The sequence below is a fragment of the Megalops cyprinoides genome, chromosome 1 (assembly GCF_013368585.1).
Source record: "Megalops cyprinoides isolate fMegCyp1 chromosome 1, fMegCyp1.pri, whole genome shotgun sequence".
Taxonomy (NCBI): domain Eukaryota; kingdom Metazoa; phylum Chordata; class Actinopteri; order Elopiformes; family Megalopidae; genus Megalops; species Megalops cyprinoides.
In genome coordinates this window covers 55,934,952-55,961,859 of record NC_050583.1, presented here as the reverse complement: position 1 = coordinate 55,961,859, position 26,908 = coordinate 55,934,952, and the positions used below count along the sequence as shown (strand labels likewise).

General features: G+C 40.8%; 3 protein-coding genes across 4 annotated transcripts; 1 reads left to right on the top strand and 2 right to left on the bottom strand.

The window, feature by feature from the left end:
• Positions 1-3,551: 3,551 nt before the first annotated feature.
• Positions 3,552-16,737, bottom strand: ipmkb (inositol polyphosphate multikinase b). The gene is made up of 6 exons (XM_036551266.1): positions 16,291-16,737; positions 13,927-14,012; positions 11,265-11,361; positions 9,896-10,068; positions 5,017-5,098; positions 3,552-4,725 (listed from the first exon to the last, which is right to left on the bottom strand). Exons 1-6 carry the CDS (start codon positions 16,487-16,489, stop codon positions 4,082-4,084), a joined length of 1,281 nt encoding a protein of 426 aa, XP_036407159.1. The 5' UTR covers positions 16,490-16,737; the 3' UTR covers positions 3,552-4,081.
• Positions 16,738-16,867: 130 nt separating this feature from the next.
• tfam (transcription factor A, mitochondrial) lies at positions 16,868-26,891 on the top strand. Of its 2 annotated transcripts, XM_036551285.1 has the most exons (8): positions 16,868-17,201; positions 23,257-23,325; positions 23,863-23,987; positions 24,216-24,286; positions 24,844-24,993; positions 25,521-25,616; positions 26,063-26,119; positions 26,262-26,891. In XM_036551285.1, exons 1-8 carry the CDS (start codon positions 17,194-17,196, stop codon positions 26,535-26,537), a joined length of 852 nt encoding a protein of 283 aa, XP_036407178.1. In that variant the 5' UTR covers positions 16,868-17,193; the 3' UTR covers positions 26,538-26,891. The 2 variants fall into 2 exon arrangements, with proteins under 2 accessions (XP_036407178.1, XP_036407170.1); XM_036551277.1 differs by lacking the exon at positions 16,868-17,201 and having other exon boundaries at positions 22,844-23,325.
• Positions 18,974-22,127, bottom strand: LOC118793226 (CDGSH iron-sulfur domain-containing protein 1-like). Its single transcript, XM_036551297.1, has 3 exons — positions 21,881-22,127; positions 21,047-21,252; positions 18,974-20,594 (listed from the first exon to the last, which is right to left on the bottom strand). The coding sequence occupies exons 1-3, from the start codon at positions 21,903-21,905 to the stop codon at positions 20,505-20,507; spliced, it is 321 nt and encodes a 106-aa protein (XP_036407190.1). The 5' UTR covers positions 21,906-22,127; the 3' UTR covers positions 18,974-20,504.
• Positions 26,892-26,908: the final 17 nt, after the last annotated feature.

Sequence of the window (26,908 nt, the reverse complement as noted above, 5' to 3'; positions counted from 1 at the left end):
GAAAGAAAAAGCAAAAAACACAAGAACACCTTCCCTTGCATTTTTACATATTGTGTGTACGGTATAAGAAACCACAGAAAGGACTCACCCTTCACAGCCAGAGCACAATGAAAAGGATAGTGGGGGGGGTCACACACAAAGCATTCTGATACAACTGATACTAGTCTGCCTACTCCGACTCCAAGATACCATGGAGGGACACCTCTCACCCACATGACTAGCAAACATACCGTATGGCCGCTTCCTCTAAAGCACCACATTCAGAGGAAGACAACTTAGGCATTCTAACGAGGCTTAAATGGGATGTCTGATGAAAAACTACCAGAATTTTTCAAGCAGTTACAAGGACTTTCGCACCACCTGCACTGCCTGCGTTACATATTAATCACCTCCACTGCCGGAGGGCGGAGTGGCAATGTGGTTGTGTTTGACTGTCTGGATAACTGAAAACTTTACGGGCAAATATGGATTAAATTACTTGCTGTGGAAAAAAAGAAGAAACAGTTATATTTTAGGGCTGCATCTGAGTGTTGCAGACATGCATTTTACCAAGGTGCTGCTCTTGCTGCCTTACAGTCAATGATTTAGGATGAGGTTGAAGATTAAAGATATCCATTTTAACTGACAAGTTGAGGTCACTCTCTACTTCTACTGTACCATCTCTCTTGCAACGATGTGGCAAAAACTACATTTCAGCACGTAACCAATTCAAAAAATAAGTATGACAAATCACAAATGTAGTTAAGGATTGATCATTTTGATGCATTAAAACAGGACAAAATTGGTTTTGAGCAGTGTGACTTTTTCACTAGTCATGTGATTAAGGTCAGAGGTATCCATCTATGCTTTCCTTGCATATTCCAGATCATCACCCAAGAGAAGAGTGCAAGGCCCAATTAACATCTAGTGCTTTTAAACAAACCCAGCATAAATATTTGTCATTGTTTGCTTAGCAGACACCCCAGTTCAGGGAGTCTTACATTTTACACATCATCAATTCATGCAGTTTGGATGTATTTACTGAAACAATTCAGTAAAGTGCCTTGCTCAAGGGTGCAACAGCAGTGCCCCGTTCAGGATTTAAACACACAACCATCCCGATAAAGTTCTGGACCAACCACACCACAAACTTCTCACCAATGTATGATTAAACTGGCTTAGGACTGTGTTAGTATTTTAACAGATTCACTAGGAACACTGGTAACATTACAATAAGAGGGAGAGAGTAGTCGCTCAGCCCTGATTGGCTCAGTTCCTTGGACAAAATCCAGTCTAGTCCCATACCTCTAAAGTGCTTTAGTGCACTGCTCGCTGACTTTCATCATGTTCAATACGGTGCAGTGAAAGAAAAAAAAAAATCACAACTTTGTTGGCTGTGGCAACAAAGACAACTGGACCACAAAGGGAAAGCCACTGGTTAGTTCACAGCCAAAAGACAGAATGTTAAATTGAGTATTAGACTTGTCTCAGTGCATTACACAACAGGAAAACAAAAATAAGAGAGGAACACACAGCAACAATTGCTCCATAAAGGTTAGCTTCCTGCACATGAACACCCACTACACGAACAGACGTATTTAACCAGCAAAAATATATATGGAATGTAAACGAGATGTTTCAATTTCATCGACATTGCTATAGAACAACTGCATGTAATGGACAGAGCAGCTGCAGAAAATGAGCCCCTGCCTATTTACAGTATTTGCCTTGTCTGAATCACTGAGCTTTTCCAGCTTCAGTGCTACTGTTTAAGAGTTGCCACTGAAGTTGTGCAGTACACTAGTAGCATCCGTGGCCATCTCAGCTGGGCCGGTGCTGCTATATCCTCCATTTAGTATTTCACCTACTGTTACAATTTTAACGTGGAAATCAATTTTAGTAGTGTATCCTGAATAACAAGAAACTCTAGTAGGGTACTCTGTGTAAGACAAATGAAGTGGGATGGTTTAACAGAATTGGAACATACTTCCGACCAACACTCCGATCAAAGCTATGGCTTGAAATATACTGTGAAGAAAAAAAATGAGACTTACTTTTAGACTTTGCTCATTTTCAGTCTTTAATATTTGGGTGGGCTGCAAAAATATTTTGCTCTGAATTTAATCAGCAGGTAAATATGGCTCATAAAACTGTCTACCCAACTGATCAAAGTGAAATGAAAATTTAGATTGTCTTCTCGAACCCACATAATGACATACTGTAAATTGTATGCCACACTGGAGCTGTGTGTAAATGAGCATTTTTGCTCTCATTTTCTAGATTTGTGTGTTGTCCAGTTTGTACACATTGTACATAAGTATTATTACTACTACTATTATTGTATGTTTTAATATTAGTATCTGTGGAAAAAGACTGGCATAAAGAAAGAGAAAATGCATATGAAAGCAGAATGTTTGTAAATCCAGGAAATTAAATTTAAAAGAAAAAAAGAAATAAGGCAGTGATTTAGGAGCATGACAACTGACCACATTTGTGAAAATGTCAAAATTCTATTTCCTGTATATAAATCATAGAGTAAATAACAATAATTGATCATATCACATAATTTCATATGGATGTTGTCTGTATTGAGTATTAAGCCCTGAATATTTATATATTTGATTTAATGCCACTCATTGTTGATTAGCCTTCCTCAATAATTTCAAAATAATTCAATAAAATAATTTTTGAAGCCAACCCCATATTAGAAAATCTTTTTGGGGACATTAGTACCATTTTGGTTATTCTAAAGAACATCATAACTGACAAGGTAATACAAATTTGAGCTCCACTCATTCATTTGATTAGTTAAGAGGACTATATTAGTTTTACACACTTGATTACATTTATATCCCGAAAGGAAAGTTCCTGTTTTGTGACGTTTCTGTGCCTTATAGGCTAGCCCGCCTCAGACTAAAGTCACTTAAGGAAACTCACCTTTACTGATGTTGTACAAATTAAAACCTGGCCTCTGCGTTGTTTGACATTCGTCTTATCATCAAAAAAGTTCAAAAAAAAAAAAAAAACAAGGCTGCCCAAGAACAGAGGCAAATAGCTACTGTTCAGCCATGCATTTCCACCCTTTCCACCATGGCTGTCACATTGGATCACTGTGGAGTACACCTGGGAGCACTGCGACATCCAATGACATGTCAGCTCGACCGCATTCCACACTAACGACGCCTGAAGACCATCAGGGAGAAAAGTGAGGAGCTTAAAACGTCACATTTCGTAAAGGCCCTCAGTCTTCTTACCGCAATCGAGTTTAGCAGGGTCTTTACTTCCTACATTTCAAATAGGTCATGTGAATTTTCTTAGGTTAAAAAACATCCTGCCTAATACTATTGTTTAAAATTTTAAAATTAAGTTGTTTTTGCCTACTCTTTACTCCATGAGCAGCGTATTGCATCAGGTTACAGTAAAATTATTAATATCGTTTAAATAAGGTAAAACCACTAAATATCATTTAAAATTAAATCACTTGTATCCTGTTGTTGAAAGATTGGCTAAAGACAGGTAAAGCAATTTGGCAACAAATGTACATGAAAGAAATATTAATAATATAATAATTAATAATATAATTTCCTTATCCTGGATGATCATTTGGTTTTTCTGAACACAAATATACATCTACAATATAAATTAGAAAAAAAAAATCAGTAGTTCAGTTAGTTTTCTGGGATAATTTCCAAAGTGGAGAGTGTATACTGGAAGCATACTGTCCAGTTGTTCTCCACTGCAGTTTACTGTGCCAGTTGTCATGGTGACTAAATGTGCAGCCTTTCAACAGAAACAAGGGTTTGCAAAGTAGAGTATAGAAAACATCCTGATGTCTAGAGTTAACTGCACCGAGTTTTGCTCATTTTGCAAAAAAATTAGTATGTGGACATTGAGTAATTCACCTGAGTAAGATACTTATAAACATTTCCTAGCGGTACAAAACAAGCACATGTAGTACACAAGTAACTGCAAAGAAGTTAATTGATTTCATAGTGCAGATTTCCTTGCATGGGGGGAGTGCTACACTTCCATTACACTATTGGCCCAAGTTAATGAGAAGTGAATGGACAGAACTGACAATGACACCACAGCACGAAGGAGCTTATTCACTTAAGATCTGCCGCAGCACCGACAGCAGGTTTTTCAGGCCGTAGACGTAGCCCTCGTCCCGGGCCTGGCTAGGGAAGACGTGGGCGAAGTCGATCATCCGGACCTCCACATCGCCCCCGTCCCGCACGGCGTCCGGCCCCCGCCGACCCTCCTCCTCTTCCAGTTGGGCCCGGACGCCGTTGCCGTTGGGCTGCTCCGGGGAATTCTGGGAAGCACGCTTCCACGTGCTGTTGTCCTGCTGGGCACTGCAGATGCCTGTGGGGATGTCGCCGTGGTGACCGCCGCTGCAGCCGCGCCGGTGCAGGGCGTACATGTTGGACAGGCTCCGGCCGAGCGGTTCCGGCACGCGGCCGTTCTCCGCCGCACCGATCACGCGGATGTTGTTGTTGTACTCCAGGACACCGTCGTTTGGCACGCAGGCTTTGGGGAGCGGCGTCTTCTCCGCCGGGTGGCTGTCGGCCATTTTGGGAGCGCTCCGTTGGGGGGAGCCCTCATACACAAACAGCAGGGAACTTGCGTAAAAGTTTAACTGGCTCTGGCCCTCGAACCACTGCAGGATCCTTTCCACTTTTTGGATGCTGGCACTGATGGCGTCTTTTCTCAGGCTCCTCCCATTATAGAAGAACTTGGACAATCCTAAAAAAAGAATGAGGAAAACTAGTTGTCAAATAGCTATCAACATAAGATGAGTATTTCTGTTGAAGGCTGGCTGTTTTAGTACCTTCTACTTTTAATTTTAATGTTCCTCCATCACCTACAGCAAATGAGCCAAAAGGTCTTTTAATGAGGCATGATAACTTCTCTGCTGCACCATGTCGTAATATTATGTATATAAACACACACAAACACACACAGTATACGCTTGTGCCTCACACAAGTATTACTGGAGAAACACTGAACCTGAGCCTTCTGCAAGCAAAACCTCACCTTCTTTGATGGTGTCCTTCACAAGACCTCTTCCATAATGCTGATCATATGTGTCATAGCTGTCCGAGCTCACTTTGTATATCTGGGGATATGGAGGGAAATAGTTATTCATGAATTTCTTCCCGTTCATTTCTTGAGTTTTGTTACCTGCTTGCCAGTCTGCATGAAGCATCCACAATCAACCAAAATCTTCAACCAAACTGTTTCAAAGGAAGGAATTTTCCAACAGGAAATTTAATTTTTCTCACAACAAGTACATTAAACCTGATGAAAGCAACAGTGTAATTTGACCCTCTCTCTACAGAACAACCTCTCTCATTCTTATGGGATCGTTTATTCTGTTTATTCTGTCAGAATAATATTTAAACTGAACTATATCATAGATAAAGATGTATTCAGAGACTTTTTTGTTTATTTCAAGATACGGTATGGCAATGACAACTGCCGCGTGGAAACTAGGACAAAGGTCGCCCTCTGCTGGAGGAATAACATGATGAAATTCTGACGAAATAAAAAGCAAACGCTGAAGTTCAGCCCAGGTGTTAACGGAGACATTTTCATGCTGTTATTACTGCAGAGAGAATTGCCCACATCTGCTGCAGCCACAGGAAAAGTTATAGATTGACAGACGATATCAAATGTAAGAATCTAAGCGGGGGGAACTAAAGCACATAAAAGGGAGTTGGCGGCACGATTTCCCTGCTTTCTGTGTCCTTGCGAGACTGGGACTTTCCTCAGATAGGCGGCATTCCTCCTCTATCAGCGCAATCAGCAGGGTAATTAACAGTAATGGGTCACTTCACTCAGCGGCCACACAGAGAGGCTGAAGAGCAGAGCGCCTGGCTGTTTTTTTTTTTTTCCGCGCTCCCTGCCAGACATCTCCTCTGCCCCCGGGGAAGACAGAGAAACTCATCCTGGAATGGCCTGTGTAGACCAGGCCTGGGGCTAACTCCAGGCTCTGCAGGAAGCCTGTTTTCCCCATCCATCAAAGAGCGTGTCTCCCTCGCACTGGCCTGTTTGGGGGAGAGGATAATTAGTGGGTAGAGTCCATCAGGCGGGCCAGGAGTGGGTCTGCTGCTGCGTGCTTCTCCCCCGGTGTGAAGAGGAGGCTCCACACTCCCACCCCCTGCCCATACCCCCACGCCTCCAGGTGGAATCCATCACTGTCCTGCCTGGACTCCTCGTACCTCCAGATGTTTCGAATAGGAATTTGCTGCCCAAAAACGCTGGACTTAGGCCGGAGCAGTTAAACTGACAGGCTGCACTGTAGTGTGAATTTATCGCATGTGCCTTACAAGATGTGCTCCACAAAAGAGCCGCAACTCAATGCCCACCCGCTACTGTGAGGCCTTCACTCAAGCATGGGGAGGGGACAGTGAAGAGAGCCATTTTGATGATTGTGGAGATGGGAGATGCCTGATGGAGCCGATACAGGGGACGGAGATAACCGTTTCCTGCCGGAGCGATAACAGGACGCTTCCTCCCAATTTTCTCCGCTGCCCCAGAGAACCTAAGAACGCCGTCCTTGACCAAAACGTTACATCTGCCGCCAATACTTTCTGAGTATTTGTTTTTCCCATTCAACATTTACAACCATCCTGGTTTTTTGTTTCAATTACCAATGAGAAATCCTCTTAATAATTTACTAATGTTGCTTTATCCTTTCTGGCTGTTAATCCAAAAAACACAGACCCAAATTTTACTAGTACTGCAGTCAAAACAGAGTATCCACACAATGTCTGGCAAAGACTGCACTTTGGAAAGGAACGCCTGTCACACTAATTGTTTTCTATTAAATGGTGCCATAAGTACTGAAATCCTACTTAAAATCTGAAGGGCAGAAGAAGACTAATAAAGGCAATTTCACTCCACAGCAACATTCTACAGACTGCAGTGGGGATAACTAGTACAGCAGAGTGCTGGCACTAATCAAACTCTTTTTTCATATATGCAAATGCTAAATGTCCATATCACAGCAGGACTTCAGAATGGATGTTCATGTACTAAACCCGTAGGGACTGTGTATCTTCACAGCTTTACAGTTTCTACACTGTCTCCATCTCAGCTACAGGATGTTTTGGTCTCCTACAAAAGACCGCATACTGTCTGCAGTACTTAACAGTATTTATAACACTAATTATACTCTAATTTGAACCAGGTAATGATGATTCATACAGGCATTCAAAGAGGTGGTCAGCCATGACAGCTTGCTTCCGCTTGTCATTAAAAGCATGTTATTCCAAACATGCTACTTATGGCATTTTTAATCGTATTTCCTAACGTTTAATGGTGTTTTTAATCATCCTTAGCAATGTCGGCTTTCCTTAATTAATTAATTATGCACAGTTATGCAGATGAAGGATCTGCTCTACAGGGTCATCATTGATCTGCTCAATTAATGTGTGTCACGTTGACGTATTCATGGAGGTCCGTCTAACCACACAGCACCACGCTGATGCAACTAAAATTACATTTCGAAATCAAATATTGAACGTGTAAAGAGACAAGCTCCAAACTGCCATTTCCAGCTTTCACAGAGAATATTCTTCAATTGCTCTTCAAAACAGGAAAATGATAAGACATGCTTTGTTGGAATGACATATGTTAGAGCTGCATTTGATCTTTTTTAAATGCAGAAGGACCATTGAAGCTGCTCGAATAGCATGGCAACAAATTTAGGAATTATTTGAAGAAGAACAAAAATGCTCTTAGAGCATTGTGAGAGCACAATTTGCTGGTATTGCGCGGTGAAGATGTGTTGGGATCAGACAAAGAGCTGTGCTCCTTTCATGAGCCTGGTGACAGCAGCGGCTTTGTGCCGTTTCTGTAGACACCGGCGCAGACGAAGCCAGAAACAGGGCCGCATTCAGTTGACTGTGCAAATAAAAATAAAAAGGAAAACAACAAATCTATAAACACAAAGTGCTCAGCGCTGAAAAATATCGATGGAGTATTTCACAAGGAAGACCGGCGACTCATCGATGGACAACCTCTGCCTTAAGGGAGTCTGGAGTGATTTAAGCTTCAGTGGAAGCAAACAAATGGCAGTGTGTGTGTGTGTGTGTGTGTGTGTGTGTGTGTGTGTGTGTATGTGTGTGAGAGTGTGTGTGTGAGAGTGTGTGTGTGAGAGTGTGTGTGTGTGTGTGTGTGTATGCGTGTGTGTGTGTGTGTATGTGTGTGAGAGTGTGTGTGTGTGTGTGTGTATGTATGTGTGTGTGTGTATGTGTGTGAGAGTGTGTGTGTGTGTGTGTATGCGTGTGTGTGTGTGTGTGTATGCGTGTGTGTGTGTGTGTGTGTGTATGTGTGTGAGAGTGTGTGTGTGTGTGTGTGTGTGTGTGTGTGTGTGTGTGAGAGAGAGAACTTGATTTTTGTTGTCTCAGCAGTATACTTTCAGAAACTCTACAGAATAATTGAAAATATTGGAAAACAGTGGGTAAAGGAGCGGGCAAATAGCACTTCCCTCTGAACCTCTGAGAGATTAAGTGCCAGAATTTCAACGGTAATGTAAAAGTGACAAACATATTCTGCATATAAGATGGTCCTCCATTTTCACTACTGACACCTAGGCCCTGATTCAATCTAATTGCCAAGCACTTTGTCATCTGAATAGACAGTTTAAGCAAGTGTGACGACTATCTGTTTATGAAAGAATAATTGCCTTTTATTTTAGTGACAGCCAAATAATGCTGTGCAGGAAACAAACAAACAGCAACACAACCCCTCTTGCTCAATATCATTTCTCAGAGTTACAGGCCATGCACACCACAGTCAGCTGGAATATGGGGCCTGGAGAAAGGGTGTGATTCTCTTGCCACTAGGGGGCAACATATTGAAACAGCAACTTCCAATATGAGCCCCTCTCCCGCTGCACTGCTCAAAGTCCTCCCCGCAGCCTTTATTTATCGAGAGTCGTCTAGTGTTACCCCTGTTGCTCAGCGGGTAGATAAAGTGTGATAGAGCTGTTATTGAGGTGAGCGAGGTTCCCTCCCTGCTCGTCCCCTCAAGCTGCGATTGGCTGTGTGGCAGGCGCACTGTTTGCTCTGGAGGGAGAGGTGCTGCAGCTCATTATTTGAGCGTCTGTGGTGGTTAAGGTCCATGTCAGGCAAATGATTTATTTCACCTGGGTAAATTGCTCCTCTTGCCACACAGCGCTTTTTATGATCTTTCCCTCTTCACATTATGTAACATTATTACATCATAAATCTGACCTCGGGCTTGATATTCCTGCCTCTGTGGGGCTAATTCTGCGATCTAAACAAACCTGACCTTTTGAAACCTTCACTTCCATCCTTTCCCACTGTTTTGATTGCTGGTGACCATTAATTAGAAGTGCTGCTTCAAAGGAACAGGCACTGACACTGAGATCTCTCAAAAGCCTGCTCTCATTACCGCGAGGGGCGGAAGCGGCATGCAAGCTGGCCGTTCAGGCGGGGTGTCACCAATGGGCGTGTCCGCGGAGGCAGACAGCTGGGGGGCCAAGGACATGACTGCAGGACTGTTACTGACTAGAGCGCTCCGAGAGGCCCGCTTTCTCTCTCATAAACTGAAGCCGCTGTACTGAGAATGCCACAGTGTCCCCTGCAAAGGGAGGGTGGGAGTGCTTTGCACACAACGTTCGCACAAACAGGGTCGGGCCGCGTAGCATTCCGAAGACCGCACCCTCAACAATGTGTCACACATCGGAGGGAACACAAGGGTGCATTCTTCGCTCCTCTTTGTCGTCATTCTTTGGAGCCACAAAGGATGGCGTAACTTTGACAAGCCCACCCCGGTGCTCCTATCAGATAAATGGATATTTTCAGAGCTGGCTGCAGGCAGGTCAAGCAAAGCAAAAAGCTTTCCTTTGCAGTTCATAAAGGGAGGCCTTTTCCGGACTCACCCTCATTCCCAGGACTAGGAAGCCTATCTCCTCCATCAGAGGGTACTTCTTAATCTGCTGCTCCCGCTTCTCCTGGGACGCGTAGGGGTCGTAGCTCCTCTGCCCGATCTTCACGTCCATGATGCACGGCTTGTTGAACTTGCGTGTCACATCTTCCAGCTTCAGGTACAGGTCTACAGTAGAACGACAAAAACGAAGGGTCAGACAGGCGAGGGCAATCCGTTGACCTGTATGCAGTGTCAGCTCAACCTCCTAGAGTTCACACAATTCAATCTGGCTAGGATATGCTTTCTCTGTAGCCTTACAGAATGAATTCAAGCAAGCCTCACTGTTTATTTTCAGTGTTGTGAGCTTGGCAGTTGCTAACATTAACAAAAAAATACTGTGTTTTCCAAACATGAAAAAAAAAATTATTTGCTACTCAAAAACTTAAGAGGTGCACTGTGGTTAGACTGCACACCGGCCTTCGATTCGTGTGCCACAAAGAGACGATTTACCTGACTGTAAAGGGAAATACCATCTGGCTAACCAGAAGAAAAATGCAATGCAGCGCAAAGATAAAAAGTTTGTTCTCATTATCAGAGGTATAGCATTGCTGGGAGACCGTGAAACAGTATTTTCCGCTAGAGAGGTAATACAAATGTTGACAAGCATAACCCTGACAAAGTCAAGAGTTTTCCTTTTCACTTTCAACACATACATTTTTGAACCGCTATCAATTGTATTTGGACAAGCGCAAAGTCACGTCATCACAAATTTAGTATCTGCAGAAAGTAGGGGGTCAGAATGTTTCAGGACATGATGACAGTTACAATGTCAGTATGGGCCCTGTTGACACAGGAAAATATCCATCCACGGCTGGGAAAATGTAAATCCGCAACAGCAGAGATAAGTTTGATGATTCAGTGTGCATTATCTGGGCCAGCTGTTTATGCATCTTTACCCAAGGGGATGAAGTTTTGCCTCGACCGAGCAGAGCAGAGCAGAGCAGAGCAGGCTGCAACGATGTGAACAACGAATGCCTGTCTGTGCGACTTCTCAGGAAACTGAGATAAAGCCTATTAAATCACCCCTTTGGGCCACCGCGTGTCAGGGGTGAGTGCGCTGCGGGGGGGTTGGGGTGAAGGAGTCATACACTGTCGTCAATTAGCACAGCAGATGGAGCGGTGGAACGTTTCCTCAGAGGGATGCGTTCGAGTGTCTTCAAAAGAGACCCTGTCAAGAACTAAGAATGACTGTGTCCTCTAAACATAAAAGTCATGAACTAATTTAAAAAAGTATAGTTCAAACACGTTTTCAAGGAATATGGCACCTAAAGCACTAAAATAGCAAGCGTGCTGTTGCACAGACCCTCTGGGAAGCGTCTTACCGGTAGGTGAGTCAGGTGAAGACCACGCCCCAAAGTATTTTGGCAGATAATGCTGAAGGTCCAGCAGAACCGGGTCACTGCAGTCTTCAGCATATACCTGTGATGGAAGGAGGCCAATTGTGAAACACAACAAGGTTTGAGTGAATGTATGGAGTTAATGTCAATTAACAGGGAATTAGCAGGGAATTCAGCTGTTGCCATTGGGAGGGAAGCCTGTGATGCTGAGTACCTAGCAACAGCAGAACATCTAAGAATAAAACCACTTCAAACAGATTTTGTTAACATTTTTGCCCCTCAGAAAAACAGCAACACCAACAGCACCAGGTTAGCAGTTTTAATTACTTCATGGGTCTTTCATTTTAAACTCTACAGCCATTTCCCCTGGGGCCATTCAGTCTCGCAGTAGCGTACCTGGGCAGTTCTACCCAATGAACAAATTAAAAAAAGACTTCCATTACATGCAGAACCATTATCTGGTAGGGACTTAAGGCCACTAAACACATTGGGCTGGGAGTCCTCGGGTGGGAAGCGGAACGTGTGGACGGAGTGGGAGGCAGCTGCGGACGCGGAGAGGTAAACACCTTCTTAAGTCCTTAAATAAACAGACGCCCCTCTGGCTTTTATCCGGGCAGCGCACTGACCTTGCCTGCCGCGGAGCCGGAGCGGGCCGCATTAGCCCGCTGAGAGCTGCCAAAACAAAAACTCTCCAGGCCACTTGAGGGACATAGCCTACTGCGCTTTGCTGGCAGGCCTCTTCATGCATCTGAATTACAGGCCAGGCCCTTGGAATAATCACTGAGGGTTTTTTTATAATGTTTTAATGATTTACAGTTTCAGAGCTGAACACCAAGGCCCTGGATGCACGTTTGTGGTCAAAGGGATTACTATTTATAAATGTGTCGGTCTGCTTTGCATGACTGTGACCTCAATTCTGGTCACTTGTTTCAAAACTATTTTCACCAGGTCTAAAACTGCTTAGGACCAGAAATGTGTGTTGAGCGCATTGACTGCGTGTTAAGCTGTCAGACTATTTAGGCCTACATCAGTATTACACTTAAAGCAAAATTTTAAAAAAAAGTCATTTGTGCAGAGTCCTAAATCAGTTTAACAGATCAGTTTAACAGATTAACCACCTTGCTGCTGATGTGTCTGAAACACAGTTCTCTTCTGGGAGTTAAAACCACTAAAGAGAAAAAAAAATGAGCCCATTTTTCACTTACTAATGCTTTGGGTGCTTCTGAAATTGAAACTCGACACTTTAAAAAAAAAATGCTACATTAATAGCATCAAAGAATGGAAAGCTTAAATGTTGCACTGACATAATCGGCACCTCCTACTCATGATCAGAACGAATCATCGCACAGAGAGAGAGCTGAAAAGAAATTGGACATAGTGTACTTAGCAGGAGAGCGTAAAGACTGTACAGAAAAATGAAATGATGAATGTTTTCACACAGTGTAAACATATGTGCAACAGACAACTAGGCTGGGTGCCTCAGAAGCCACAGGAAAAAGAGAGACTTTGAGGCCAATGTGCGAGTTAAACCAAGCACTTCTAAAAAATGCTGCACATGGCCACCACATGCACAAGAAGGAAACGAAAAAAGAAAGCACTTCGCAGAAAGTGATCGATACAAGAGTTGAGGAGTGAATCACTTCTGTGAATCTCCCGCATTTCTAATTTTCTTTTTTGCAGCGATGGGGTTTTTTTTCCTCTCGTGTGGTAAAGCCCTCGGCCACAGCTCTGCCCACACCAGACGCTGCTTCAGCGCCGGAGAGGGCTGGTGATCCTGATCAAATCAGCTTTCACAGCATCACAGTCAGCCCTTTACTCATGAGTGGCTTTACTCCCCCGGTCCCTGACTCCTTAACCCTTACACTCTCTTTAGACCCCAGGGCACGACGTCAGTCCCTATTATCTCAAAAGTGTTTCAGGGACGACCTGAATCAGGCTAACTGAAATAATGGCGACATACACTAATTCAAAACAAAAATTAATATTTTAAAAATACATCCATACACAATAACAGAATATAACTTGTCATAACAGAAACAACATCAATGTGCAACTGATGTAATACAATTCCATTTAAAAAAAAAAAACAAGCAGAGTATTGGTCTGTGCTAAGGACAAAAAACATGGGTTATGTGATAAACTTGGGTCATGGAATAAAAAACACTTGTGGTATAAGAAACACAAATGAGGAGTGTCAGAATATCTATAGGTAACTATAAAAGTTAGTAAGAGACTGTGCAGTTCTTATATTGGCAGGTAGTTTAAACCACTGCTGGGGCACTAGAAGAGAGTTTGGGGTTCTTTGCTTTTCAGGGAGGTACAGTAACACAGCATTGATGAACAAATAATTCACTTCCTCATTTGACTGAAAGACTGGGAACACAAAATCTACTAAGTGGCCTGACTAATTTATCAAATGCTTACACTGAGTGAAGGTACTCTTGAGTATTTTGCATGAACATTACTTAGACAGCGCATGCAATACTTACTGTTATTGCAAGGAATGTGACCGAAAAAACACTTTATATTACTGTTAATGTGTGAAGCTCAGTTTTTCCAAGTTTAGATCACCTGTATGATCTGAGGAAATAGCAAACAAACACCAATCACTAACAATGTCCTTAAACCAAAAATAACCAGTTGTTACCTGGCTGTAGAACTGCATTTCCCTTGGGCCTCTGGGAGGGGGCTGTAGCTGCTTCAGGACTGTGCCATCCGGATGTTGCAGTATGCCTGTTCATGTCAAGCACAAAATTAAAGGGCTATATGGCTGGATTTATCAATTAAATAAAGCCATCCTTTCTGAGCAAATGTAATAAAATGGTTGCTAAGGCAACAATGCAGAATTAAGATGAACACAAAACATCCATGTGAATATGCTGCATGTGATTATGACGTCATCATATAATTATCGCCAAAAAAGGTGAATCAATGAAAAAAAGATGTGTCACTTCCTGTAACACCATTCCCAGTAAAGTCAAAAGAGTAGCTGTATAGGAGCTACACCTGCAGCACAGATTAATGGCTTTCAGGTCAGCGCTGACTCGTCAGGGCTGCACCCGCATGAAAAGTCCTTACTCCTATCAGAAACCATTCACAGAACTGCAGGACATCAGCTCCGCATTGTCCAAAGTCTCCAAACTGCTGATCCCTCCCTACTCATCCGTGAAAAACCCTCAGCTGCAAATGCATCCATCTACACTGCTGGATTACCGCCTAAGTCCCCTATGAGGAACTTCCGAAACAAAGCCCTCATAGCAGCTACAAGGGAATGAGTTTACCAGCCACGCTGACCTGTGAAGGGCCGTTTTTCCACTGACTGTCCAGGGTGCCTACAGAATCAACTGCCTCAGGAATTCCAAATGTCATGCTCAGTCAAAAAAGTAATCTTCTTGTCCACATTTCTAAACGGTAATTGCATCTGAAACCCAAGGCCTAGGCCTATCTTCACAAAAATGGCTGGTGCACTCATAAAGATTGTAAGGTCAACTTTGGAACAATGTACCTGAGGCAATTCTTTAACAGCAATAAAGCAATAAAACATCAATAAAACAAAACACTTACAGGCTATTCATTTTTTTGGCCATGCGAAAATAGTCGACTTATTCAGAATGGGTGAAGGCACCAATCATGCCAATTTATGATAGGCGCTGATGAAATTAGGGGGCAAGTTCTCTCAAACAGTGAGACTGTAACCACTGAGGGAAGAAACACTAGATTATTACCGCATGTTACATCATAGATGTTGATTAGCTCTGTGCAGGGGACTGGGGCATACAGCCACACACTCAAGGCAAGGTGAACAAGTGTTTACCCCAATTCACCCTTTATGTGATGTCAATATATCAAATACATCACCAGCACATAACCAATTAAGAACAAAAGACATGAGTTTTTTTTTTTTTTTTTTTTTTTTTATAAAACTAACACTAACACTCTAAAACGACTCTACTGCAGAACAGTTCTGCCAAAACAGTTCAAAATCACAAACGGATTCTCTTCAAAGAAACCACAAGCAACTTGTTAGAGAGCAACAAATAGCAGAAATCCAACTTTCAGCAATTAAGGAAACCACCGAGTCCAAAGTTACCACTTTACCTTAAAAATTTATTCTCGGCTTATTTTGGACTTGTTTTAGAAAGCTCACATCTATACTTCTGATTAGCGGGTCAGCAGAGCTGCACTTAATGAGTGAGGAATTCCAAACCGTTTCCTTATGATCTTACGCTTATTATTACATAATCGTGTTACCGTGCATTGTGGAAAAATCGCAGTCGGATTTAACACGCCATACATTTAACATCTGATGCTGCCAAGGGTAGAACACATTTTCAAGACTAAACAGGATGAATGTAGATCACTGGTAGCAAAACAGTCTATGCTTTAATTCTGTGGGTTTCCTTACCCATTACACTGTGACAAAGTAATATGTTGGGGTGTAAACTGTTAGTAGCGTGTTACCTCAGAATAAATCTGAACAACAAACACATTTCCTTCAGCTATTAAAAGTGTGGTTCTGAAACCAATTGCCTGGTAATGGAAAAGTTAACTATGAAATCAAATGTCAAAATTCATCATTGCCACAGTACCCTCAGAGGAAGTGTGTAATAATGCACACTCATTAATATTGTGTCATACAAATTTCCATGTTTCAAAATACACCAACTGATCTGTTCAGTAAAATGTTAGTTCTATAAATCCTTTTTTAAATTACGTGTACAAATATGCCCTTTCAACTGTGCTACTATTTTAGATTTCAGAAACCTCCTGCAACAGTAACTTCACAGTGTTCTGAATTGTACAAATGACATCACGTACCTCTTGTTATTTTTCTTACATATATTACCATTTTATACGAGAGGTTTCTCTGTGATACTTTAAATAAGATTTAAAGCAAAAGGCTATGGGTTAAAATGAAAAGACAAATATAGGCAGCAAAAAAGTCCATACTGAAGAAGAAAACGAAGAGAGGCACATCCAAAGAAAAACAATATTGAATTTATATACTTACCGACTTTATCCACACCATACTTGTGACCTGCTACCTGATGGGACAGTGGTACGCATCCATTCAGGTGTGTCTGAACTCCATCCTGGACGTTCTTCTCCTTCGTTGGTCCAGAGTGACTAATATCCAGGCTCCCAGGACTTTTTATTTCCAATTTTCCCAGCGCTAGAGATGAGTCCATTATTTGGTGTTGGGTTGACATTTTAATCTTTGACGTGAAAGTTAATGGCTCCTCTTTTAAAATATGCCTTTAATAGCTAGCTAGCTACATAGCTGCATTAAACTTCACATATTGATTTCGTACAGCTAACCAACGTGATTCTGCACGGCACAATTCCAATGGACGTCAAAACAAGTCTTCATTTTGTTATCTTACCGAGCTGCCATCGGACGCCCAGTCTACAGAATCAGGCTATCTTGTAATAAGGTCCCCAAACCTCTGCTGAAATGATTTTCACATTTTAAACGGCAACACAAAATACAGGCTCGCCACATCCCACTTCCTCACTGAGAGACGTCAGTGCCCCTCCTCTGCATTTGCGATCACAGCTGATGAAGACTGAATCCTCACACCATTCCACGACTGGAAGAATGTTCACGCACGCTGCTACAGTCGCCCTTAATGTTATGTCTGAATAACACGCAGATACACAACAAACATGCTCCGTTCAGTTGCTTGCATCTACACATCCCAGCGGGCAAGTAAACGTGACATCACCCCTGACGCATTAGCTTGCTCTTCCACTTCGACTTAAAAAACAGTGTAAAGGAAAAACACGCCTTGGAGAAACCACCGGTAACGTATTCCCAGTCTCTCTCGTTCAGTATGCGTGGACGCCGTCCGAAACTGGTCCAAGTCTATTATATCGTCTCGCAATTGTCATCCCGTTTGATCCAGTTCCCCTAATGTGGGGGTAAGTGACTCTATCCACTGTCGCCTGACACATTTGCGGCATTTCCAGTACTGTCGTAACATTACTTAATGTGAGTAGCGTCACTTTACGATTGCCAGTACTGTTGCGATCTGAAGCCTGAAACGCATACCGGAGTTGGAATGTTCAATGGTAAAAATTTAACGAATTAATAACTTTAAAATAATAATTGTCAACTTTACACTTAGTATGAGGTAACATGATTTATTCTGCACTGATTCTTTGAACGGACAGTGTTGCGGGTGATTTTTTTTTGTTACCATAGCCTATAGCCTATTCAACTATTACCTAAACTGTTTTTCAATTATATTTATACAATCAGGTTTAACAATACGTTAATAAACGTTTTCTTGTAAACCTTTTGCAAAATATATAGATGTAAATATAAATATATAGATATAAATATATAGAAATATATTTTTCTGTGTATGATGGGTGTTCTGCAGTGCTGGAAAATTGCACTTTTCATAATTCTTCATTTGAACATCAAATAAACTCAGCTATCAGAGTAGGATATCAGACAGAAGGTCACCAAATTGCATGCAATTGGAAATACTTACTTTTTAATCATTGTAGCCCTTGGTGTATACATCCTGTCTGACAAACCATAATCATGGCATTTTAGTCCTTATCAAGTTGTCGTCATCCTTATCAAGCCAGGGACGAACAGTTGTTTCTAGCATATTTATAAATAAAATAAAAACACAGCTCTAATCTTAAAGAAAGAGTAATCGAAAAATAGCGAGCATTACTTTGAAGACCGTGTCGAAAATACCAGAACACCCAGAATTGAAATTCAAGTTGTTGTAACCAATTTTGTTTACTGTTATGAAATGTTCACTTGCCTGTAATTTTAATATCTTGATGTCTCTTGTGGAGAGCATTTTGTTTACAAGGAAAGCAACACCGTGATGATTTAAACCGAATGTTTGGAGCTGACCATCGGAAAATTTCTCTATCAGATGATCCTGCACTTTATCATAATTACAACTGGTCACTTTGTACATAGTTTCCATGTTGCCTCGTCTGTTCAGAGAAGGTCCGTTACTTTGCACTGTTTGTTCGCCCCGTTCTAATTACTATGATTTAAAATAGTTATCCTCTGTCCAACGAGTTATCACCGAAATTTGCTCTAATGGCAGTGAACATCGTTGCCGTCCCTGACTAAAAAAAAACTGGACTCTAACACACACCATTGCCGTAATTCAGAGCTGGTTTAGTGTTCGATCGAGCAATCAGGCAGAGCATAATGATTTGCAATGTAATTACAATTTATAAAGTCATTTAAATTTAATTTAGAGTATTAATTGCAATTGTACGCACGTAGTTCTCTAAAAAAATCAGCAAGACAGCTTCCATAAGAATTAATGGAAATTTAAGCAATATAATGCCCTCTGCTGGATAAATACAAAAATACATCTTACAAAGAATACAGTATACTAGGATGGTAGGTGAATCCTGTAACTATACAAAGCCCCTTTTGAGGTTTCCTACAGATATACTTCAGAAAAGTGTAGAATTATCTTAGGAATAAGGACGTGATTTAAATTAGAGTTTGGGCTTGTTTCAGCACTACAACTATTTCCCTGTAATAATTAAAGTGTAAAGATTACATCCTGGAATATAGCTATACAAATGTTTGTTCACATGAAGAAAAAAATTACATTAAAGCTCTTACTTTATATGTTAATTACAAGAGTATTACTGTTGATTAGAAACTATACAATTCATAAAGGGTTTTGTTTGCCAGTTTTCATTTTTAGTTATAAATGCACAATGCACAAATGCACATGTCTACATTTCTTTTTTAATGCTGTGTGAAATTCAGCCCTTCACATTTTCTACCATTTAAATCAACATGTTTTGCTTATCATCAATTTTCTGCTGTTCAGGTTTGTGAACCACTGCATACACAGCAGGAAAAGCATTCTACAGCTTTGAGACAACACAGTTGAAGTTCTCTGTAAATAGCACATAAATAATAATGACATTTCATATGCATGCCCAGAAGTATACACTGTTGAATCTTTCCACTCCCACATTTTCAGTTTCCCTAGTTTCAGAATTATGATTCCAATACCTTATATTCACCCAAGAGAAGGCATTTGGTAAACACGCAAGGCCACTGATTTTTATAACTACTAAACCAGAATAATTATATCCCAAAATAAATATCCTTTTTTCATTAAATATTACTTTCAAAAACAGATCATTACAATTTTGTGTACAGTCTTGAGCAAGATACAAGACAACAATGCAACAACATTTCAAAATGTGAGGACAATACAAGGATAAAGCCACTTGTCTTTTGATAGAGCTCATCTTGATAAATACTCACAGAAATTCTGCATCCCTCAATTCACAATGCAATGCAAGTTAACACAATTAACAGTACATTTTGCAGTAATAGCATTCACAATACAGGCAGAAATGAAAATACATTTATGGTTAATTTCATGTGTTAAAAATACATGTTAGTGGCTGGAATGCAAGAGTAGTGCTAACAATGTTTTTTTTTCCTCATAAAAATCTTCCTTCTGAATCACACTAACAATAATCCCTGCTCTCAGTCACACACACAGTCAAGTAGATTTGGTCCATTGGCACTTTTAAGGGAAGTCATTAAATTACAGTATTTGTTAACAGATCAGCGATCTTATCTGGTAAAACAAGAGATGTGGCCAGGTGATTCAGCAAGCTGACAACTCATGCCCGTCACTTGACTGAATGATTTTTTTTCTTGTATGAGCTTATGCAGTGGAATTCCAATTTTTAAACAGCTTCACCTTTGCATTTAAACCATGTCAAAGTCAGTTTTCATGTTCCCCAATGGTGCACCTTTTGTGAGTGCTGACAAAAGGCACTGCAAGGAGTATTATCTTCGTTGTACATGCCACTAATAAATTTCTTGTTAAGTCATTAATTCTTATTTGATCCAGTACCCACCCAAGCTCTTTTCATGAGCATTGGCAAAATAGTTTTCAGCCATCAATGTTAGTTACCAGTGCCAATTAAATATAGCTGTTCTTCCCCAACTAACCAACGAAAAAAATAATGCTGCACGTCTCACAACTCTGCTCTTTAGTGTTAACACCCAAACACAAGACAGATGTTAAAAATAAATATGCATGTGACAACATACACAAATAGATAAAAATAAATACGCATGTGACAACATATACAGATAGGCCATTACATTTGTTTTTTCAAACAACATGTATATTTGGATGGGCAAAGAAACTGTGCATCAGCAGATGTGGTCTTGGGAAGTGCAACGATGATTCTTCAAGCATCTTTTCTTTTGATAATGAGAGGGCCCACATTATCACCCGTCTCTTCGTTGTGCTTAATGTGGGAACCGTCACACAGAGGAAACTGTCAGAACAGCAGAGAAAAAAAACAAAATTTAAAAAGTCCGTAGACCCAGGTTCAAGGCCGGGTGGGGTGACTGCTCTCGTCCTTCACTACAGGTCCCAACTACTAAATTTCATACAATTGTTAAATATTGCATTAACGCACACAGATGTGTGAAAAATTTGACAGTAGATGGCAAGTGTTGAAATGTTAACGTGAGAAGCTCAATTTTTAGAGAAAAGAAGTGCTACACCAGTCAGGAACATCCATATTTTAGCTTACAGGAATTCCTTCACAAGACATTTACTCAGTCCTAACACCTTCGAGTGAGATAGTTATCATGTAATCATCTTTTGCAAGTTCTAACAGCAGGCTGTTAATATGTAAAACCTAAGGAAGATAAGGAAAATACATAATATGATGTCAGTGCGGTAATACGTAGAGGTACATTTTGTGACGGTATTTTCTTTTACCTTTTTGGATCGCCAGCACCTGCAATATACCGCTTTGTCTCCCAGGTCCTCCATGTCAAAGGCATGTACCACTTTGGGATTGTCCTTCTGCAGATCTAAGTTCACTTTGGCTTTGCAGCACTTGTCCTTGGAGAAAAATGTCTTGTAGAGTAGGATACTCACTGCTGCAGTCCCAGCAGTCAAAGAAATGGCAGTTACCAACTCAGCTGTAATTTGGGGAAGGGAGAGAGGGTGGACACCACAAATTGAGGATTCACTGCGGATATGACTAAAGTACTCAATACTTGATATTTAGTTGACAGGAACACAAATTCTGACCCAGTTTTTGTTTTTGTTTTAATACAATCCAGCTCTTCATTTTCAGCAACAGGCAGAGTAAAACATTATGCAAACATACACAAGTTGCAAAAAAAAGCTTCTCTCAGATCAAGTTTTTGTAGACCCCCCCCATTTCATCTCTAATGTGATGTAGGTCAAAACCAGTAAAACTTGATCTAATTGATGCAACTGAGTGTTATCAAGCATAGCAACTATTAATGATCTGTCTGTATGTCAGTGGCTCAGAATTCAGTCACAAATGTATTACAGTGCAAATCGTTATGAATAATCACTTAAGACTGGCGAAACCAAACAATGTACTCTTATTAAGATATCAATGTCTACCAGGGCGAAACGACTGGTATCAGTTTCTCAAGCCAACGATTCCATAAGTTGGACATACCTAGTCACTTCAGAGAAGGCCCTGGAGCCAAGGTGAAAGGATACTCACATAAACTGCAATGCACTCTTTTAACAATTACAGACAGGTTTTAGCCGAACCGAGAAACCACCTACCTTTCGAGAAAGTATTAGAGCTCATGACTGTTCGTATTGTGCAACTCGGCCCAGTCCTCTTATCTTTGCAGTAACTTAAGGTCAGTCGCGTCTACAACATCCGCATCACCAGAATGTCACATGACTTCCGATCTGTTGCTTTTCTCTTCGCAAATAACGCGCACTCTTCTTTGACTGGTTCTCATATGTCACATGGGGTATATACACAAATCAGAGGAAAGTTCATGCTGTGTATTAAAGAAACCCGTATATTCATACAAAGTGTGTAAACGTAGTAACGGAGGTTTGTTAAAAATGTACCAATGGTGGGTTACAGGCTACCTAAGTAATGACTATTGTTGTCTTACCATTGTCGCAGTCATAGAAACAGATAGTATTTTTACATTAATTAACTATTTCTAATTGTATAATATCGATTCCTATTTTACTAAAAACATGCTCATAAGTAATGTGCAATTGTGCTTTTGATAACGAACGCACAAGAAAGCTCGTTGAAAGCATATAACCTTACCACCCCCCTCACAATTAAATCGTGGTTTTGACTGGAATCAATGGAACCTTTACGTTCTAATGTCGAATGCCAACGTTAAATTACTTTTCATGTGGGTAGAATAGTACTGAAGAAAAAGAAACAGTAGCATGATATGCAAAAATCCTAATTTGGTTAAATGGGAATCTTATTTATGACAAAAGTTTGAGGAAATTCGGCGTTCTGAGCTGTTAACGTGTGTATTCATTGGATTATTTTGCACGAAAACGAATAAACTACTGCTGAAAGTACCGAAGCGAAACATAATATGTAGATATCAACATTCCCTTCTCCCACAATGCACTTGTATAAAAACAAACGGTGAGACTTACCAGCCCAGTGATAGTACTGAAGAAACTGCTTAAAATCCCAGATTTACTGGATTGGTCATACACTGACTACTGTTTCATTTGTTCTCACTTGGGAGATGGGGGCATACATGAAAATGAAGAACATATACATGGAAGTAGAAATTTGCAGTTTTTACTTAAAAGTTCTTCTTTTATTTTATTTTTCTGTATTCAGATGCTACCTGTTTGGCTGCTCTGGTTTTAGGTAACTGCCCTATGCATGCCCCGGATAGCGTTGCCCCGCCTCTTCCAATGAAAACGCGGATATTTCTATCTGAAGACCAATTATAACGCAACATTTACGCGGCTCTTAAGGCAACACATCGGGACTGGACCATACAGAGGGCGCCTTATTATAGTTACATGGCTTGGGAGAGGAGGAGTGCTAGCAGACTACTAGCAAAAATAAACTGGCTAGCAGTCCTATGCATGGAAATCTGTTAAAACCCAAGTGTGATACAGCGTGATTTTTATTTATCCAACATGGCCCCCTTCAGTTTGATTTCAGTTGGAGCCAACCTTTTAGTCAAGTCGGCTGGTCTTCTGTCAAGTGCTTCTATTGTAAGGTAAGCAAACTCACTTTGGCTGGCTAGCTAGCTAGCTGACTAACAAGCTCGTCCTCGGACTGCTGGTTCTGCTGTCATACATAGCTCGCTAGCTAACTTTATTTGGACTTTCCTCTCGCTAGGAAATGTATGTACTGTTCGACTTGCAGTGCAATTGAAGAAGCATTATCACACGTGCATGTCGTGGAAGGCTTCGGTCAGTTGACGCGCAATTTTTAAAAAATCCTGTTGATATTTCATACTGTATTCTAGCTAGCTGTGTCCTTATATCGCGTGTTTAATCGTGGCCAATGCATATGCAGAAACTGTTTGTATGCTATTTGAATGATTGATTTCAAAGATTTCCTAGCTGACGTTATGCTGGGATTGTTGACCGGATTCATCCAAACTCGAGTATTTTTAAATGTCTATACCTGTTTCTGGATATTGTTAAAATGCATTGCAGCCACCAATGCGTACCGTGTTTGAGGAAGTCTTGCTTCTTTAAGACATTTGATCTCCCCTCCATGCCTCCCTCCCTTTTTTATCATTATGTAGGAGCACCAGTGTTGTTGTAGGCAAGAGTCTCAGCACCACATCGGTACAGCCCCCGAAGAAGCCTCTGTCAGGTTACATGCGATTCGTGAAACAACAGCAGCCGGTCGTTGTCAGACAGTATCCAGGTGAAGAGTCGCTGATGCTGAGATCATGGCATTTGTTACATTTTAATAAAATGAAATGTATCATTAGAGTTGCTGAGAAGTCTGTACTTGGAAATTAGAAACAAGGATAATACTTAAAGCTGCGATTTTGAAATTGTTGAAAATTCCTCCAGACCATATCAGGTTGTTTTAATATAAATTCGTTTGTGTTCACTCATCTTGTGTTGTAAACCTTTATTATTTTCACAGATGTGAGTGTGGTGGAGGTAGTAAGAAAGATCGCTCAGCAATGGAGAATGCTGACACCTGAACAGAAAAAGGTAGAGGAGTGTGTTTATATTGGCAAACATTTTAGCTTTAAATATAATATGAAGTCCTCTTCAGTGATCTGTAACAATGAGAAGTCATAGCATAGCATAGCATAGCATAGCAGGCATAAAAGATTACTTTGACCTACAAGCAAATAAAAAGAAATAAGTATATTTCTGTGTTGGACAAATGCAGTTGTCTGGAGAAAATGTATAAAAACCAACAAAAGTGCCATTAGGGGTACCAGGTGTGTGATTTTCCAGTAGCAGATTTAAACTTTTTTTTTTTATTTTTTTTTTTTTTGTTATCAAAGAGTAATTACATGTAATATTAAGTTAGATTCATGAAATGAATTATGGCTAACATTTGATGAATTTACTCTTCTGAGCAAGGCATGGTGTCATGTGACCTTGTACTAGTCTGCAGGTTGCTACTTGTCTGAACGCCAGTGAACAAATACACCACCTGAAGTATCCCCTTGGCATAATGACCCTCAGGGGGGAAAATGTCAATGTGTTTGAATTTGAATTTGAATTCCAACTGCCGGGCCGAAATGTTCTCCCCAAAGCCCTTTGATGAAGCTTCAGTGGCCGCGCGGAAGCAGTACAAAGTGGAGATGGCGAAGTTCCAGGCCCAGCTCACCCCGGCTCAGTCGGCAGCGCTCAAGGAGGAGAAGAGACAGAAAATAGCCAAAAGGAAGGTCATCAGGCAGAAGCGGGTGAGACTGGAGGCACAACGGCGTCATTCCTATTCTTCTGTGTATTTCTCTCTGATTGTATTTCTGTGTGGTACTCAAATGTGATAATGTGGTCGTGGGATCCAAAACTGCGCTGTTAAGGTTGCGTGGCATTAAGGATAGCTTTTTGTTAGCTGTCTCTGGGCATTGAAAAAATCTGGAGCTACAAGTTGTGTTGTAGTGGTGCTGCACATAGATAGTACTGTGGTGGTGTAGTTTTACGTTGCACAATAAATAAAGAGCATACATTTAGTGAATGTAAATATGCATTGTACAGCAGTATTTTACAGTTCTTTGTATGATTGATAATGAAATACAGTCAGTGGGAACTGGTTGTGGTCATGGGAGAGGATGTGAAAGTAAATTTTTCGGTGCCCATATCAAAAGCACAATTGCACATTCTTAGATTACTGAAGACCAGTACTGGAAAAACGTGACACAACTTTCATGTATTTTGTGTGTTCTGCATTTTTCTTTAATGTGTAAATCTGTTGGTTTTGAATTCCCAGGAGTTGACGATGCTGGGCAAGCCGAAACGCCCCCGAATTGCTTTCAACATTTTCATGGCAGAACACTTTGCAGAAGCCAGAGGAATGACAATGCAGGTGGGAAATTCCATCAGTGGTAGCCACAGATAACTGTTAAGTGTGTTTGGAGTGTGCAGCATGGATGCTGGAAAAAAAAATACACATGCAGATATGAAAAGGAATAGTTAAAATGCCTTTAATTACACAGCAGCTTATTTAACATGTTCATTTAGAACCTGCAATGTAGTAAAGACTTTTTTCACCTTAGGTGAGTGCGTTGGTTCTTATTTTCTTTTCATTACAAACCGTCTACCCCCTGTTTCGGGTGACTGCTGTTACTTTCCAAGAAGCTGTCCCCTCCATTTTATCTTTACATGTGTAGAAATTAAGCCCATCAAATGGGTGTGAGCTAAATTTTCTCTGTGCAGTTTATTTATTATATTAATAACTGTTATTTTTGGTGCTTAGTGTTATTTTGGAAATTTCACTGATATTTACTGTACCAAATGTTTTTTCTTCATCAGGCAAAGATGAAATCATTAAGGGAGGACTGGAAAAAAATGTACCCGTCGCAGAAACAGGTGAGTCTTCATAACGTGCATGCTCTAAACGACGAATCGGATAAAAACGCAGATGAAGATGCGACAGTAGTGAATGTGTCTCCACTGTTTATTTGCGAGGGCTGCTGTATGAATGTCTGCATGTTGTCATCTTTCCTTTAAGGTCTACAACCAGTTGGCAGAAGATGATAAAATCCGCTATGAAAATGAAATGAAGTCCTGGGAAGAACACATGATTGAAATTGGACGGGGGGACCTTATTCGATTTCGAAAAAAGAAGGAAACCGCCAAAAAAACTGTCAGTACAAAAGGAGGCAAAAAGAAATCCAAAGCCAAGCTGGCTAAAACTAAAGTGGCCACCAAGTCTTCAGGTAGAAAAACGTCAATAAGCACAAAGGCAAAAACCACTGCAAGAGCAGTAAAGAAGGCTGAAAAGTGAGTCTGCTCAAAGTCAAATCTATCAAAAAGGCAAGCTACCGTCCTGAATAAAATCACTCTGTTATAGGAGGTACTCTGAGTATTCATACTTACTCTGGTGATGAGTGGTTATTGTCCACATAGTGACACAATTTCATGTGAACATTGCTCAAAATGTGAAATACACTTCAAAATAAGCTTCAAAAAATCATGTGAAATACATTCTTGGAACAGATGCACAAAGGTTTTCTAAAAGTGCAAATATAAAAAGTAGTTCAAATATGTAAACGGCCTGGAACATATGTATTTGAAAACTTGATTAAACACATAACTAGGCTACAAAAATGTATTAGCATTAATAGACTACATCTGCTTTAAAACATGTTGTGTTGT